The 19,522-nt window shown below is 37.1% G+C and overlaps 1 protein-coding gene across 2 annotated transcripts in view; it reads right to left on the bottom strand.

Moving 5' to 3' along the window:
* Positions 1-19,522, bottom strand: part of LOC134213626 (maternal protein tudor) — a 58,378-nt gene that overhangs the window by 3,256 nt on the left and 35,600 nt on the right. For both annotated transcript variants that reach the window (XM_062692858.1, XM_062692857.1), the window contains exons 2-7: positions 11,486-11,572; positions 9,901-11,305; positions 9,071-9,741; positions 8,751-8,927; positions 6,716-7,365; positions 348-570 (exon numbers count right to left, since the gene is read on the bottom strand). In XM_062692858.1, the coding sequence (XP_062548842.1) occupies positions 348-570; positions 6,716-7,365; positions 8,751-8,927; positions 9,071-9,741; positions 9,901-11,271 (3,092 nt within the window). In that variant the 5' untranslated portion in view covers positions 11,272-11,305; positions 11,486-11,572. The remainder of the gene's footprint in view (positions 1-347; positions 571-6,715; positions 7,366-8,750; positions 8,928-9,070; positions 9,742-9,900; positions 11,306-11,485; positions 11,573-19,522) is intronic.

Below are 19,522 nucleotides of genomic sequence, written 5' to 3'. Positions count from 1 at the left end.
TTCGCTAACTGGGCCAAAGTCCAGTTAAAAAGCAGTTATCCGTCAAAAAACAACAACAAAGACTAGCTGACGAGGGGATTCGGAATGGTATATTCTTTAAGCTTCATGTAAAACAAAATCACAACAATGCATCGCGAATTCCCTCGTCAGCCCAGTTAAAAAGCGGCGTTCGATAACTGGGCTGGTGTTTTAGCCCAGTTAGCGAACGGTTGCTGTATATATATTTCAGATGATAATTTCGCGTTAAATAAGACTTTTTAATAGCTTACATAATATGTTAATTATTTTAAAAAATATACCTAGTCTTATTTTGCGCGACCACTGTTTCATAATACGTGGAAACTAACCTTTCATCGTTTGATACATCTTCAATGTGTCCGAAGCAGTACTGGTCCAGACATTTGGTTTTAATTTCTTCCACAACTGCTTGTTGATATGCGGCGTGCTCTACGTGTCGACAATTCAGAATCGCGTCAGTTCCCTGTAGTTTGACCCGGAATTGCTCAAGCGACGCTATCTCGACAAGCTTCAGTTTTACAATCTGCCCTTTCAATCGATTTAAGTCAACATCTGCAAAAAAAATATTCGATAACAATAGCCCATTGTTTTCTGCACAAAGTCAACACAAAAATAAGAACAAAGAAATTGGAAACGACCTTAAAAATAACATCACACTCTGATGGAGGGGTGAAATGATGGCCATTATTGGCCATCCATACACTGAGCCAAATCATCGGTGCTTCAATAGATGAACAAAAAATATTCGCTGATTTATAATTTTTAAGTTTCCGTAGGTATATTGAGGCTTTGGTCCGATTCGCTAATTAGAATTAAATTAAAAAATAATTTCAAAATAACCATGCCCGCAGAGCAAGATTACTTTTGACAGATATTTAATCATTTTTGATAGATGTTTTGTTGATCTTGCTGGGTAGCGCCAGCCATTCTCATGGAATGTACACACGATCAAGCAGTTTGACCAACATCGACTCCACCTCTTATTTATTCAAACATCCATCATGTTTCACCAACAGCGGCACGAACAATCAATTTATTCGATCAACAATATCACACACGAACAACTGAAGCGCCAACTTGAGCACCAACCATCAAAAAATATATGGGGGTTTGTGCAACTTCACTACAAATGCTCAAACATGTTCGGCGAACCTTGACTCCACCCCCGACAACTCAAACCAAAATCAAACCGTTTTAATTTTTTCCAACCGAGCCGCCAACTATCAAGTCTCGCGCTTAGTTTCATAGGGGCGTAACTGTATTGATCGATTTCTCTTAATCGATTTTATATTTTGGTAATAACTCAATTGTTTCAAAAGCTATAACCGTGATTATTGATTCTGGTGCAAGCTACAATCACCCTTTATCACACCAAACCATTAAATAATCGACTAATTAACGCAATTCGGTACAATAATAAAAAGAAAATATCGACGAAGAGAAATCGATCAATACAGTTACGCCCCTATGAAACTAAGCGCGAGAAGTGGTTGTTCGAACAACTTCACACACGTTCAAACAAAGCTGCAACCGAATCGTTTTCCTGGGGGAGGAGTCAATGTTCGTCAAACTGCTTGACTAGTGTGTACGCTGCATTATGAGCGGGAGATTTCATAATTTCCGAACTGTCACTTTTAAGTTTAATTTGATTTTAATTCGCATTTGGGTGATTTTTTAGTAGAACTTGACTTACACTCAGAAAAATCTTCACGTCATATTTACCTGAAAACAAATGTGGTTCTCATCCACACTACTTTTCACGTAAGAGTGACCTGAATGACAAGTAACCTGAACAAAATTTAGTTTCCTTGAGTTACGTGATTTTTCCGGTGACTCTGACTGGATCTTCCAGTACTAATGACGTGAAGCTTGAAAGTAGTTACGAATTTGATCAGGTGAACCAGACGTGATTTGTACGTACTGGTTACGTGAAATTTTAGTGAAAGCTACAAGACAGCAGGTAACCACTACATGTTTTGAAATGTATTGCAATATAGTGATTTTTGAATGAATGCAAAAATGAACAGGGACTCAGTACCGATGCATGGTCAAAATCAGTATCATCCCGCTTATTGTTGAGCCGAAACTGATTGAGGGGCGCGCCTTTGAGAGTTGGTATAAGCCATTTTTCGAAGGGTATAAATAGCGGTACCTTAATCTAAAGAGGCTTTACATTAAGCTTGAGAAATATATGAATAAAAAATGACTACTTCATTTCTTCTCAATAGAAATGGAGCAGAAAGACATGCACTAAACAAATGACACGGGTATACTACAAAAGTTCAATGAAATGGACGCAGTGGTTCATCCCGAACAAAAAAAAAATGAGAGGATGGAGGAAGCCTACATCAGACTGAAAAGCGAAGCTAAACGGATTGGACTAGTCATCAATACGTCGAAGACGCAGTACATGATAGGAAGAGGCTCAAGAGAGGTCAATGTAAGCCACCCACCACGAGTTTCTATCGGTGGTGACGAAATCGAGGTGGTCGAAGAATTCGTGTACTTGGGCTCACTGGTGACCGCCGATAACGATACCAGCAGAGAAATTCGGAGGCGCATAGTGGCTGGAAATCGTACGTACTTTGGACTCCGTAAGACGCTCCGATCGAATAGAGTTCGCCGCCGTACCAAACTGACTATCTACAAAACGCTTACCGTGAAGTACCCTAATTTCGCGCACTTAAGATCTGACAAAGTTAAAACGTTCATTGAAAAACATGTAGTGGCCATTTGGAAACATTTGCTACTGCATCACGTAGTACAGAGGTTCCCAAACTGTGGGTCGCGACCCCCAGGGGGGTCGTGGGCTGTTCAGTGGTGGGTCGCGAAAGACAAATCTTAATTCATAATTTTGTTACTATTTTGTCCCACAAATCTATTCCATATTTTAAATTAGGATCTAGCTAATGATTGGATGATTAAAGAACAACAAACCTGACGAGGTCAACGGCCTTTTTTTTTTGTTATACGATATTTGGGCAAGTAGAAAGAAGTCCTATACAATCCAAATGTAAGCCCGAACCCAATCCAAAACCAATCCTAATCCAATTCGAATCCGATCTAAATCAAATCCAAATCTATTTAAAATCCAATCCAAATCTAATTGAAAACCAATCCTAATAAAATTTAAATCCAATTAAAATTCAATCTAAATAAATTTCAAATCCAACCCAAATTCAATTCAAATTCCATCCACATCCAATCCAAAAAATTGACGAATTTTTGACAAATACAATGATGGGATATAAAGCAATTTATTATAATTTGTCCAATCTAACGCGAACTCATTTTTATCTAATTTCACAAAATCAATGCATTTGGTACCTGGTGGGTCGCAAGCAATATGGAATTCTGATAGGTGGGTCGCATATCCAAAAGTTTGGGAACCTCTGACGTAGTAGAAGGATTCTAGGTTCTCAAAAAAATGTTACTTGCAAATTTTGCTGCTATTTAAAAAAAAATTGGAGTATGAATCCCAGACCGTTGTATGCTCCTTATTTCGCGCAAGAAAATAGGATAGTTCCTAATTTCGCGCAAAAGTGTTCCTAACTTCGCTCATGTGTGGAATTGAGTATCGTTATTGGTTTGATGAAATATAATCAATTAACCAATAGAAGCATGCATCCATTGTTCAAAATATGCAGATAAAGGTATCAGACAGCCGTCAGTGACCCATTATTTAATCGAAATGGTATGTGCCTATATTTCGACCCTGGAGCTTTGCTTAGATTTTACTTAATGCATTTTAGTTAACACAAGTCATAATTCCTAAAATATCGTTTGCTTCTGAAATATAAACCATATTTTAAGAAAAAAGGCATTGTATGAGCAATGTTTAGCTGGTGTGTAAAAAAGTTTAAATTTTCGAGACGTCATGAAAGAAAGTCTTAAATTCCGCTATCTCTTACATAGGACATCTTCAAATATGTGTTTTATTCAAGACATCTTCAATATTATATACATTATCGAAAAAGCTGCTGTAGTTTTATCTTGAGTTTAGCATCATTTTACACATCGCACATTTTAGCATCATTCTACACATCGGATTTGGTAGCTATTGCAGGCACTGATCTATAAGATTTTTCAAGTCAACATTGTCGTAGCCAATGTCGGTGGTTATCCGCCTGAAAATTTGATAAAAAGCGTATGGGAATGAACTTTTCGGGTTCTATTCAGTGTAAAACTGTCCTGTGTATTATATTGCTTTTGTTTCATTAGAATGTTGCAAATGAAACTACGCAACAACAATAAACGAAATTAGGCACCATAATTACTCTCATATACCTAATTTCGCTCACAAAGCGAAAGTCTAAATAAACACAAAATACATAAAATTTTACACTTTTCAATAGTAATGACGAATAAACATATCCAACAGAGCATAATGGATACAAATATTTCCAAAAAGTAGCCAGTTTTGTACAGTAAAATCATTTGTTTACTTGGGTCATGTTCTTCGTCGCTGTGCTAAGCACAAGCAAATATGGCGGTCGATGGGAGGATCAAATTGAAATAATTTTATTTGGTGTACTAAACCAAGTTTGTTTTTCAAATTTTTTGGTGAAAAACATTCAACAACAATGATATTTTGTAATCCTCCAGATTTTTCAATTTTGACTGGTACCTAAAAATTGAATAAAATAAATGATTTTATAATGCGCGAAGTTAGGGCACGCGCGAAATTAGGGCACATCACGGTATAAGACCGGTAGTTCTCTACGGGCACGAGACCTGGACGATGCTCGTGGAGGACCAACGCGCACTGGGAGTTTTTGAAAGGAAAGTGTTGCAAAAATGTACAAAAGGAAAGGAAAGTATGGCAAAAATGTACAAAATATATTGATTTTGGTACATAAGGTTTTGTAAGCGGCCGGGGCCACGCACTAAATCCCAACTTGCAAATATGTACCTCTCAAAAGTCAAATATAAAAACAAATTAGTTCGGAAGAAAAATGCGGAAGATTTTGAATCAAAAAGGAAAATGATGATGAAATAAAATTGTGTAAACATTTGAAATTTAAGTTAAAGTTGTGGTTGAAAGTAAACATGTGCATCAGTGAATTTCAATATAACGTGTTGAAACTTGCATGCTACACATCGTAAATTTTTTTTGAATATGTTTAGGTTAAAATTCCTGAGGTCAAGTGTTACCAACAGCAGCGAAGGGCACCGATCTTCCAGCAGGACAAAAAGTACACAATTGTGTTTTTGCCAAATGCTATAAAGCTAAAATATATTTTCATCTTTTAATAAATTAATACATGAAATAATAATTAGCAAAATACTCACATCTTCGATGTTTTACGCTTCGGAACAGTGGATTGGGTTCCATTGCGCCCGTGCTGTTGCTATATTTTATTGCTTCTTTGGGCGTCAACAAGCACGTCACAGTGAAGCAGAAAAACACCAAAGAATAACAGACACATATAATAACGATAGTCCGACAGCTAGGCACATGTTCAGGGGTTCACAATCACATTCTCACGTAACATTCCCCCCGTAACACTTTCAGAACAGGCAAATGTTGAAAGTTTTACATATTTGAACATCGCACACAAATGTTCTTAGTTAGAATTTTAGGTTGATTGCTAAGTTGAACGAAACTGCTTCGCTTTGTCCGGTATATGGTGGAAACATCTGTCCTGTGATAGTGTTTTGTTCTTTATTTCAGCAGCAACCGCTCTCATGCATGGGAACTTCTGTTCGCGGCAACGAATCGTATATCCTAGCGGCTAGCGCCTATATTTGATGGGGTTTGAGTAAACAGTATAAATTATTAGTTTTCTGTGCAGTGAGCCGGGAATCGGGTCCATAGGCCCAAGTAGTGATTTACCCTACTTTATTTTTTCTGTGTACAATGGTGACATATACATGAAACAGCCCAAATCATGTCGGCAATGTGGCCCATCGGGGAAAGAAATGTCACGAGTCATCCTCCGCAACTGAGAATATAAGGGCCGATGCCCACGTAGCGTTTTTTCAACGCTGCGTGCACACGGCGTTAAAAGGACGCATGTGTGCATCGGAAAAAAGCTGTAACGCAGCGTCGCCGCACCGATGCACACCTGCGTTTTTTCAACGCCACGTGCACGCAGCGTTGAAAAAACGCTACGTGGGCATCTGCCCTAACTCCATCCATACCAACAACATCTAAACCTTGTTCACTCAAGCTTATTTCCCTTCGATCAACAACGAACTGCAAACACCATCAACAATCTCTCTACTTTAGTGATGAACTTTGTCCTACTTAAAAATCACTTTAATAAAGAAACAAAAAAAAGCCATCAACAATCGAAACGAACGAATCTCTTGTTGAAGAACGGAGGCAAGAGAAGGAATACGATGGACCGACGTAGACGACAATATATCGAGCTCATCTGCCGACTACAATGAAGTGACACAAGCGGCGACGGGCTAACGAAAAGGATGAAAGTGAAGCCAAAAAAATTGTAGCAGCCACTGTTCATCAAACACGGTTCACAATGATAGAATTTTAAATGTTGTGCGAAAAGAAAAAATAACGTTCATGAAAAATAAAAGCGGGACGGGATATACCAGAAAATGGTAAATTTAACATGGATTTTGGCTCTGTAGAGCTGGGTACGGTGAGTGAGCCTTTAAATAAACAAATTTAATTGAAAAAAAAACTATTATGCGTACAAAAACCCTTCAAAAGTGATATTATTATACCCACCAGTCAATATTTGCGCAATCAGGTTGTCTTTCAGTAACGCCATTTTGAGATCCATTCCTTGCGTTTCCACGTCGCACAGGTACTTGTCGTCGCTTTTATCCAAAAAGACACAATCGATTGGTTTATCATTGCTTATGTACCGGTCGATTTTGTTCTGCAACTCTTTGGGTTCACAGTTGATTTTGATATTAGCCAACGTGCATTGGATGGCCAGCTTGGGAAGCTTCACGAAGCGTCGTTCAAGTTTCCACAGATCGGAGCTTGTAACGATGGCCCGCATACCCGAATCGACCAACTCAACCTTAAACTTGCAGAGCGATTCGTTGTACTTGATCACCTTCGCTCGGTAGAGTGTGTTGTGCTTGTTGTAGCGCGCGATCACAGCAGAAGCCACCGGCGGAATGTCACTGACGGTCGGTTTGTTACGGTAGTACTTTTGAATTTGCTTCATCATGTCTTCGAACTTAGTCTCTTCGTCCTTCATGCGAACGTAGAATTCCTCCGGCGAGACCCACCAGCTTAGCTTGATGTCAACTTTGGTGTTCATGGGAATCACCTGTTCGGTAAACGTAAATTCGCACGGTACGTAATCCTCGATACAGTCGATGCTTGCCGTGGAAGTCTTCCATGTGTCCTGTGACAAATTAGCTCTGAAAAATAGTAATGTGTTCCATAAATATATGTTTGCTGTATATTGTTTTATTTCTACGAAAACTTTACTTCAATACTGTTTGTTCAAAGTACAATCAAACAGTACCAACAGATGTTTTAGCGTAACCATAAATAATAATTTACAAAGGACGAATTACAAAAAGACGTATTGGAGTAGTTCTATTTTATTTGATTCAGTAACGTTTTGAAATTTTATTCTGAGCATGCGCAGCGCATGATGATTGACCGTGCATTTCGTAGTTGCTAGACCAAAGCAATCGCAATTGCACAAGGAACCAATGGATGGAAGCATGGGATTTCATCCTCAATGTCGATAACGGCGCTGGCGGCTACGTCCTCACGGTTTATCGGGGATGAGGAGGAATTGATGGTACAATCACTGCAAGCCGAGAACACCTCTGCACTCGTCACGAGTCCATGTGGATTTTTTTTTGGGAACTGGGGGGTTAGATTCTATGGCAGTGGTTCGTCTTGGTTAACGAGGTATATGAAAGAGTAGTGTTATTCTCATTGGATGCCGAAACGAGCCCATTTCAAATCCTAACAGTTACCTGCTAGAACTAGTCAAGTTTTAAGGTTAGGTGGAAACGGTATGAAAACCCATTTTCAGTTCTAGCGATTGCTAGAACATGAGAAATAATGGAAGGATACAATGTAGGAGGAAAAGACCGGAAGCGGGGGGGAAGGTTTGTCTGGGATTAAACTCACGACACGGCCTTCCTGCGTATGAGTACAAAGCAATCGTTTTTTAGTATGAAATAGAAGGCCGTTTTATCACTTGTAAGAACTGTAAGGTAGAGGAAATGACGGCTTTGTCTGTCAAAACCGCCATTTTGCCTATTGTGATCCGGCAATTGCAAAAAAGGAAGAGGTTTTCTGGGGTATGATTTTCTGTGGAATGTTATAGAATCGAAAGGATGACAAACTAGTTTAAAATAAAATGTCACCCTTACTTTCTAGATACCGGGAAACGAACATAAATCATAAAATTTGGCAATAAATTCAAATAATAGAATAAATTGTGATCCGACAAAAATAACACCTGTATTTATTTTAACAAATTAATATGAGAAAAATGTTGTCTTTCTAACAAAACTTAATTACTGTTCGCAGATACCTTATGTTATCAAGGTATAGTATTTCCATTAAAAAACCCAACAGAAAATTAAAATCGCGAACTGATGACATTTGTACATGTTCCTACATAGAGATACTGCAGTCAAATGATTTGAATTTAGCTTTAGAAATGAATTATTATAGTAATAGTTAATCCAAATCAGACGAAAGGGATGTTGATTTCATAATGTTTCCAAATCGATGGGTTAGTATGGTGGGATAATTCTTAACCTAACAGACAACACACCTGTCCCCGGATTGCGTATTAAATCCGGACTCGCTACCACTTCCGCTATAACGACTGCTGGTGCGTTGACCACCTGAGTTTGGCTTATCCCGGCGTCCATAGCCTCTATCCTGCTGATCGTAGTTACTGTTGGTTTCGCATCGATCGTCATGTTCGATATAATACGGTGTTTGGTTCCTACGGTAAAAATCTCAAATGTAAAGCACGATTACAGGAACCATTCGCTAACTGCACCAAAACAGTAGCGCAGTTAACGAATGCCGCTTTATACATTAGTCCAGTTAAAATGCGCCCAGTTAGTGAACCCTTACATTGCGTACCTCTCCTTAGTAAACCGTGGAATGTCCGGCCGTTGGAAGCGTTCTTTCTTGTTAGCTCCGATGCTGCTCTGACTGGTATCACGACTTGTGTTGAAGTTATCTCGTGATCCACGGTTATCACTACCTCCCGACCGGTAGCTACCGCTGCCAGTACTTGCCTGGTAATTGTGTTGTTGTTCATATCCGGAACTGTGATGACCAAGTGGCTGCGCGTTAGCACCGGGCCACTCGTCGTTGGTCAAATCGATAACTTCGCTTTCTCCAGCTCGCGGCGGGGTAGTCTGTGACAGATTTGGTACTTCCGATATGATCGACGTGGAATGGAATGGATTAGTGGAAGACGAGATGTGGTGGATTGGTACGGGCTGGGGTGGCGCCATTGCTGGAGGCGAAGCGTAGACTTGCTGTGGTTTGCTTGCAGCAGGAGCAAGATTCATTTTGTTCTGCTGAGCCTGCTGCATTTGCTCTTTCATAAACTTGGCAGGATTGTTCAGCTTTAGTAGCCGTTTGGAGATGTTCAAAGGTGGAGTAGACGCTTCATCTAGCAAAGTTACTATGGCTACCCCGTTCAAAACGTCTGCCACAATCATTCTGAACTGCTTTCTTTCACCACTCTCGTTCTCGGCTAGCATTTCAAGTTGCGCCGTTGACAAATTATCATCGCTGATTGTCTGTGGGGTAGAAAACAAACAAGGCATTCAAAAAGATTGTCTGTGGGGTAGAAAACAAACAAGGCATTCAAAAAGATATTGAATAACTAAACTGCATTTCCCTAATTTATCATTTTCCTAAAAGTAGTAATATGTACCTAAGTAGTTCTAAAAACTTACCTGGAATCCTTCCAAACAGCATTCAATAACCTGCGGCGGCTCATCGACAAACTTCGGAGAAAGTCGCTTCACCTGATTTCGCTCTAAGGTGATGGTGTTACCGTAATCGACCAGTCGGACCTTCACCTTACTGCCAGCTACGCTTACCACCTCAGCTCGGTAACATTCTTCATCGCTCAAGCAGGCGGCACAGGAATCTCCCGCATTCAACACATTGAACGTCGAACTTTTGCGGCAGAATTCGGCCAGTTGGTCCATCAATTTGTCGAAACGTTCCATATTTTCCAACGGTTGAATGTAAAACTGTCGACACGATTCAATGTAACGGATAATGATCATACAGCTACTGCCACGATCCATCGTTAGAGCAGCTGGATACTTCAATGGTTTTGCCTTGCATAGGTTGGACAATTTCTCGAAAACATTCTCACTGTTTTCGTATAACTCGCAATACTGCACAAAAGCAGGCCCTTCGAGTGGCATAACCTTCAAGCTTAGTACCTTATCCATCACCAGAGAGGAAAACAATCCTGCAATATCTGCGTTGGAATCTTCCAAGGTTTTAACGTTAGACAGAGTAAACCGCATCGAGAAAACTTTATGCTTGAGGAATTCCGGGGGAATTTCATACAGATTGTTGAATTCGACGGTCTCCGTGTTACCATAATCAACGTAAGACACAACACAAGAATCGTGATTAATTCCCATGATCAAAGCTCTGTACAAAACGCGATCTTCGGAGTACCGGGCAATACAGGCCATTCCCAGCGTCGGCTTGCGTGTCAGATTGCGTAAGGGAACCCTTTCCAGTGCTGCCATCATTTGGTTAAGTGATTTTTCCTTCGCCTTAAGTTGTACCGTGAAGAGCTTCGGTCCGTTTTCCACAAAGGAGAGATACACTTCATGAACAGAACCAATGGTCAACGTTGTGGAACTGAAGGTCACTATAGTTGGAATTTCCTTAACACTGCTTCCACTGCTTGCTGAACTATTGTTGCTTCCTAAACTGGTGTTGGGCGATCGAAGTACATCGTGACGACGTGGACCACCTTTCGAGCTATGGAATCCCGTACCATTTCCTGTATTGTTGTTGTTGTTGAAGCCATTGGCGAAACCATTGTTCCCTTTGAACCCATTTGCCGACGAAACCGATGAAACCAAGGATGGCGTTCGATAGCCGTTATTGGTGCTATTGTAGGCTACGAATGCACCGTTATTGTTCTGTTCGCGGTTGTTCTGTTGATGGTATGTTTGGTTCTGTTCCAAAGGTAGACCGTAGTTGCCAGGACCGTTGCGATTTTGAGCCGGTGTGCGTAGTGATCTAGCTGGTTGGAGATTTTTAGCAGACTGGAAGCGACCAGCTGTGTTCATGGTGAATGTTTATAAACCGAGTATTTTTACAATGCTATCAAAAAATAAAAGGAAAAATATTTCACTACTATTCATAGAAAATTAATAGAAAATCATGAAATTACTTGTCGAAGGACGAATTTGTACAATTCCATTTAATTTAATCTCACCACTTGATGTGATGAAAGACAAGCTCAAAATAATGTTCAAATCAATCAGGAATATATTTACTTACCAAAAATTTCGTTCGTGTGAAAGATAGAACTAAACAAACATTTTCCTTTCAGCCAAAAGGAATTGCCTTCAACCGCCTGTTTGATATCTGCAAATAAAATAAATAAACATTACTATCTAAATTCAGCTTACCAAAACATTGTTTGGGAGATAAAAGTGTTGTAATATGGATGAATATGATATTCATCAGTGGACCTTAACCACTATTCACCATTTGCAAAGACACATTTTAATTGGTCTATGATCATTTTTTCTGCTCCGATATCCGGGAGTGGGGAGGACAAGTAGGACCTGTCCTACTCATGAATATTCCTGGGTGGGACAGTCATGGCATTGTCCTACCCATGATTATGGTTCGAACATATCTAGGTAATAATTTAATTAATTTTATTTGCAATACGCTCTAGTTTGTCCAATTCCTAGGTCTATAAAAATATCATGATATATTAGGTAGTTTAAAGTATGTAGTTTTTGTATGAAGACTTAGTCATTGTCTGGCAAGACCAGGGTGTTAGCAAATAGGGATTTCAAAGTTAATCAGAATTTAAGTAGTGATCAAATACATTTCTGGGATCTTGAAAAAATCTACTGATTGTTTTTAAGACTTCATGAATCTGAAAATGAGATGAATTCGAAATTTTCAAGATTAACCTAAAAGGATTTTTTGAAATCCGAAAGGGATTCTGAGCTTCCCAAAAGATTCTTGAAGTTCATACGATTTCTAAGTAGTTTGCAATGAATCATCCCATAGATATTTCTGAAAGTAATGAGAAGTCCAAGAAGTGAGTAATAATTACTTGGAACCGATCCAGATCTGGAGAAATTTGCGAGTGACATCTGTTGAAACCTTGTAAAGATAAGAAAATTATTTTGAGCTTTTTAGTGGAATGTCTTCACTTGTCATAAGACGAGTTTATACCATCCCATTGAATTTCACCACTTAATTGTATCTTGACAGATACGTATTTCGACCTCAACAGTAAGGCCGTCTTCAGTGTCTCGTACTTGACTCGACTTGTCGCTTTATCGCTTATCGTTGTTTGGAATTTAGTACTTGGCACAAGATCGATCACTATTGCAATCACAGTTGAGGATAAATTTGTAAGAATTGAGTTCCTGAGGAAGGTCACAAACGGACCGAAACTTCGGACAAGACTGAAAAGCCATCTTTGAAGCATTAGATTACAGTCGAAACTTTTAGTTCATCAAAAGTTCGAATGAGCAAAAAAATAAATTTGGGATTGTATACAAGACACGACCGCAGGACGTAAACTAAAAAATATATTACACTGAACCAACTATTCCGCTCTATATAGAAGAGAAGGAACCATCCCACCGACACTACTAACTACACTGAAACAAATCACCGGCCGGTTAATTTTTTTTTTTTTTTTCGAGAGTTAACCAGTTGTAGTCTTAATAGACTGGTATCTCGGCTGGGCTCTCCATGTGATACACAATACTAGCAGACGACTCAAGCTATGTTGCTCACTAGGTCACTGCGGCCTGGGTTTGTATTGTGATCATACCGATACATTATTCTTTCTATCTACAGTCTGTCAATTATAAACCGAACAAATAATGGAAGCTCAACATGTACATAGATGTTTTCTGAATAAGTAGTTAATATGTAAATTTAATTATTAGTTACTTGGAGCCGACATTCAATACCTAATAGTAGTCTATGTTGACAACGGGTGGTACTGTTGCCATTTCCAAGTAACAATTTCGAATAAAGATGTAATGATATCATTCTGGTAGGGTAGTTTCAAAATAGATTAATTTAAGTACTATTGTAATAAATGGACACATTGAAGAGCTTCCCTTATTTTAACACGGTTGAGTATCGGATGTTTGTCAACATGTCGTCGAGTTAATTGTATCCTATCAGTCACAGTAATGTCATATGTTAAAGTTTCAGTAGTCTAATAATGATTATTATACAAAATTTCTGTCCAGTTGATCCGTAATTGCTTTTTTTTGGTCAAGTTCTATTCCCTTTTCTAATATTCAAACCTTTATTATTCATTAAAATAATGAGGTCTAAGATTCAGTTATTCAGAATCAGGGTATACAATATTCAATATAATAGTGGATGAACGCATCATATGGTCTATCCTCATTTCCGTAAGTGGTCAAGTTATTAGTCTTGTAGCAATAATAGTGGTACTAGTTATTCTCTATCTTGTGAGTGCAATGGTCTCAATTAACTATTCTAAACAGAACTCTGTCTCTTGTCTTTCTGTCCACCGATGGTCATGTATTTATTTTCGTTTTTTATTATTTATTTGATATCTTTAAATTTCAGTCATTTATTTTACTATCGGTCATTTATTTTATTATAAGGTAAAGGTCAGCGAATTTGTCTTAATACGAGAAACACTAAGTCATGTTCCCTATATATCCGCTAATTTTTCTAACTAACCTAATAGAAGGAAGAGAGAAACAGTTTTTTTGCGTTGATCCATGCAGCTAGAGAGACTAAAATAAAAAGATTATCGAGAAGATATAATAGATACATTCACTATCTCCAATGCCAAATTAGTAAATCTACAAATTCTACTTTTCACTACTAAAATTCTACTTCAGCTATACGGGTACAAAATGAATTATTGTTAGCTACTACTACAAGTATAAATAGATGTATGCTATTTGGATAAGCGTTTGTTTCAGGGTCTTGTTAGTATTAGAGTTATGTTAGTTAGGCCCTTCTGAGCCCTGCCGGCACCTCCAAATTTACCAATAGGCAGTTGTTGTTAGATCGTGCGACACTAACCATTAGTTAACTTGGAGGCATGGTACCTCAAGTGTTTGGTATAACTGTTGACCTTATTTAAGTAAGATGTGATAAAAGTTTCTCTACGGAGCTTATTTTCAAACCATTACCATTAAAATAACGATATTCTTGTGAAGGAGATATAAAAAATGGAAAAATATCTTAATTTTTTAATTTAGTGTTGAACTTAACCTTTGTTTGAAAAAAGCACTCTATTAAACAACAAAAATAAAAATAAAATAAAAATCTTTTTAAGACACTTGAAATATCAACGTCAAGCCCCTTATCCATGGACAGGGAAATCACCAGCCGGTTAATTTTTTTTTTTTTCGAGGGTTGACCAGTTGTAGTCTTAATAGACTGGTATCTCGGCTGGGCTCTCCATGTGATACACAATACTAGCAAACGACTCAAGCTATGTTGCTCACTAGGTCACTGCGGCCTGGGTTTGTATTGTGATCATACCGATACATTATTCTTTCTATCTACAGTCTGTCAATTATAAACCGAACAAATAATGGAAGCTCAACATGTACATAGATGTTTTCTGAATAAGTAGTTAACATGTAAATTTAATTATTAGTTACTTGGAGCCGACATTCAATACCTAATAGTAGTCTATGTTGACAACGGATGGTACTGTTGCCATTTCCAAGTAACAATTTCGAATAAGGATGTAATGATATCATTCTGGTAGGGTAGTTTCGAAATAGATTAATTTAAGTACTATTGTAATAAATGGACACATTGAAGAGCTTCCCTTATTTTAACACGGTTGAGTATCGGATGTTTGTCAATACGTCGTCGAGTTAATTGTATCCTATCAGTCACAGTAATGTCATATGTTAAAGTTTCAGTAGTCTAATAGTGATCAGTATACAAAATTTCTGTCCAGTTGTTCCGTAATTGCTTTTTTTGGTCAAGTTCTATTCCCTTTTCTAATATTCAAACCTTTATTATTTATTAAAATAATGAGGTCTAAAATTCAGTTATTCAGATTCAGGGTATACAATATTCAATATAATAGTGGATGAACGCATCATATGGTCTATCCTCATTTCCGTAAGTGGTCAAGTTATTAGTCTTGTAGCAATAATAGTGGTACTAGTTATTCTCTATCTTGTGAGTGCAATGGTCTCAATTAACTATTCTAACTCTGTCTCTTGTCTTTCTGTCCACCGATGGTCATGTATTTATTTTCGTTTTTTATTATTTATTTGATATCATTAAATTTCAGTCATTTATTTTACTATCGGTCATTTATTCTATTATAAGGTAAAGGTCAGCGAATTTGTCTTAATACGAGAAACACTAAGTCATGTCCCCTATATATCCGCTAATTTTTCTAACTAACCTAATAGAAGGAAGAGAGAAACAGTTTTTTTGCGTTGATCCATGCAGCTAGAGAGACTAAAATAAAAAGATTATCGAGAAGATATAATAGATACATTCATCTCCAACGCCAAATTAGTAAATCTACAAATTCTACTTTTCACTACTAAAATTCTACTTCAGCTATACGGGTACAAAGTGAATTATTGTTAGCTACTACTACAAGTATAAATAGATGTATGCTATTTGGATAAGCGTTTGTTTCAGGGTCTTGTTAGTATTAGAGTTATGTTAGTTAGACCCCTACTGAGCCCTGCCGGCACCTCCAAATTTACCAATAGGCAGTTGTTGTTAGATCGTGCGACACTAACCATTAGTTAACTTGGAGGCATGGTACCTCAAGTGTTTGGTATAACTGTTGACCTTATTTAAGTAAGATGTGATAAAAGTTTCTCTACGGAGCTTATTTTCAAACCATTACCATTAAAATAACGATATTCTTGTGAAGGAGTATGAAGTATGAAGTATATATATATATATATATATATATATATACATATATATATATATACTAGTTGACCCGACAGACGTTGTCCTGCATAGTAGGCGAGAATGTGCGTTCCGAACTGCCCATGCAAAGTTCGCATAGGAATCACAATTTTAGTTTTTCACGATTTACTCAACTTTACTCGTAATTTTCGCATTAGGAAATATCATATAAACCCGTCGGAAACTATAACGAATGTTTCTGCAGAAGAAATGAAAAAAATCCATCCAGCCGTTTTCGAGTTATGCGGATACGAACACAGACCATTTCATTTTTATATATAAGAAGATATATATATATATATATATATATATATATATATATATATATATATATATATATATATATATATATATATAAAGTATGAAGGAGTAAATGGAAAAATATCTTAATTTTTTAATTTAGTGTTGAACTTAACCTTTGTTTGAAAAAAAGCACTCTATTAAACAACAAAAATAAAAATAAAATAAAAATCTTTTTAAGACACTTGAAATATCAACGTCAAGCCCCTTATCCATGGACAGGGAAAATCACCGGCCGGTTAATGTATGAAAAATCATTCAGTGAACTGGTATTTTGATGTTTCCTAATACTGAATGATATCATTTGGATGATTTTCTGTTCGAAATTGATAGCAATGCATATCAGAAGTTGAATGCAAAAATGACAAACAATAGCTTATTTTGCACTCACACCAACTCTATATCTAATTTCATTCGTGGGCAGTATGAAAAATCCGTTTCATCATGATTTTTTTTTTTTTTTTTTTTTTTTTTTTTTGTTAGGTTTACTGGCGGGACTCTGAATAGAGTAGAAACCTCTTCGCCAGGCCTTTGATGATACCGTTGCGTAAATTCTTTCAAGATAGTTTACCAGCCGTACACGGAGCATGTCGTCCAAGAAGACGCTGTTGTAGACTACTTCAAAGGAATTACGTTTAAGATTTTTGTGCGGGTCATTTCGTCATAGTCATTTGCTCATGTATAGGTCTTTATTTTCTAGAAATCCTCTGATGCATTTTTTTTTAATGTATGCTGTCCTTTCCTTTCCTGTCCTTGTCCTGTCCTTTCCATCAATGTATTAACTGACTCAGAATGTTGATTATCAGATCAAATGAAAGTACTCATAATATTTATTCTTTTGTTATTTAACATGACACATGAGACTCCTTTTGAAGCAGTTCGCCAGCCGTACAAGGATCATGTCGTCCATAAAGACACTGTTGTAACTGTCTCAAAAGGTATTATATTTTTAAGGTTGATTGAGTCTTTTGTAATTCTAGTTCATCGATGTATATTATTTAATGTGCATTGAATATTTTGGAGCAATTTTCAGTTTTTCAATGTATGCGGTCGTGCTGTTCGTCAGCGTATTAGTTGGTTCAGAATGTTGATTATCAGATCAAATAAAAGGACTTACAATAATGATTCTAATGTTAGTTAACATGACACAGCAATTCCTTTTGAAGCAGTTCGCCAGCCGTACAAGGATCATGTCGTCCATAAAGACACTGTTGTAACTGTTTCAAAAGGTTTTATATTTTTTAAGCGGATTGATTGATAATCATTTATGTAATGTTGGTAGTCATTCATGTCGTTGTAATAATATACTGTTTGTCGTAGGTTATTGGTTCAGCTATAAGGTTCGTTATGATTTTGTTTTAACTTGTTTTTGTCATTTTTATGGTTTGTCTCTTTTGCTCCTGTACTGTATTATATAAGGATTTACCAAATTTTTATTTAGAATTGTGTCTAAGTTTTCCAGTCTATTGTATTTCTAGTTCAAAGATGTTTATTTCGATGTGCGCACTGAATAGCCTTTGCAGCACTTAAAAAAATTAAACGTGCTGTCCGATTCAGCTGGTTTTAATGATCTTGATTAATTTCCTTAGGGATAATTCTCGAAATGTGGATGGAACATGTCGTCCATTATTTGTATAATTATTTTCCTTTTAAAGTATGAGCAAGTTTTTCTTACCTTGAAGACGATGTTCTTATTATCTACTCACTTATAACCTATGTTATTTCTCACGAGTTTCATTTCCTTTTTCCATTGTATGTAGAATATGTCTGAAATCATATATATGTATGTATACGATTAGTACTATATGTTAGATGGTTGATATGCAAGTATTTAATTTTGATTATTGCATGCTTGATCTTACGTTTATATATTCAGCTCATCATCTAAATAGAAAAACAAAACGAAAAATATGTATAGAATGTTTGTTAGATTGTTAAATATTTGGAAGGATCTTTTATTCTGAAAATCCAGCGAAGTCTTCTTCATCGCTGAACCCGGCAAAATCCGATGGAAGTAATGAGCTGTTCGAAGTATCTCCGTCTGACTCCTCATTCGTTTCGTATTCGGATTCAACCATTGTATTATATAGTGATTTGGTGAGTTTTTTCATCTTCTGTTTATCTGGTGCAGCTTCATGCCATTGTTCGATATTAATTTCGCTCCGTTCTATGTCTTGCCAAATGCAGTTTCGCCAGGAATATGCGGGTCTTCCTCTTTTCTTTTTTGAAGGTATTTTGTATTCTAAAGCTGTTTTTAGTATACCTTCGTGGTTACTTCTGATTATGTGTCCGAAATAATTCAGTCTAGCAGTTCTTATTTTGTTATTTATGGTTCGGTTGTTAAGCCAGTTCGGCGCAATATGCGGATTTTCTCTTTCTTCTGCGTTGTTGTTCGCGTCTTCAAGGTTAGCGTTATTTGTTTGATTGTTATTTTCTGTTCGTTCATCTGTGTTGTCCATATTTTCTTCAATCACTATGTCTTCCCGTGTAGTTATCTCTTGGTTTTCATTGTCTGTTTCCTTTTTACTGAGTTCTTTGAGTATAAGAATCATTTCGTTTTCCATTCTTCTTAGAGCATTCCTATTTCTCTTTAATATAGTTGAGACTTCCATTCCATAGGTGGCCACCGGTGTGACCAAACAGTGATATAGTCGTTTTACCGTATCCCATTTCAACTTATGTTTCCGGAGAAAAGAGCATAGGTGGAAAAATGCTTTGTATGCTTTACTAATCCTATCTGATGTAGTTGATCCTCTTGATAAGCTACTTGTTACGTGGATTCCCAAATATCGCATCATAGTAACTACCTTCAGTTCGTATTTTCCAAATTTCTTGTTTGTTTCTGGGGCAACATTGTAGATATCATACGGGTCTCTATAGAGGACTTTTGTTTTCTTGGTATTGATTTCCAATCCTATTGATGCTAATAACGGTATAATTTGGTCCAGCAATTTCTCAACATCTTCTTCATTTTCGCATAAAAACAAAATGTCGTCTGCATAACATAATATGCATGGTAAAAGTAAATAATTTGTTTGTTCAAGTCTGACTTCTGGCCATACTTCTTGAACTAATTTTAAC

Source organism: Armigeres subalbatus, chromosome 2, assembly GCF_024139115.2.
Source record: "Armigeres subalbatus isolate Guangzhou_Male chromosome 2, GZ_Asu_2, whole genome shotgun sequence".
Classification (NCBI taxonomy): domain Eukaryota; kingdom Metazoa; phylum Arthropoda; class Insecta; order Diptera; family Culicidae; genus Armigeres; species Armigeres subalbatus.
Note: the sequence above shows the minus strand (reverse complement) of the source record. Positions and strands in the feature narration are given on the sequence as shown.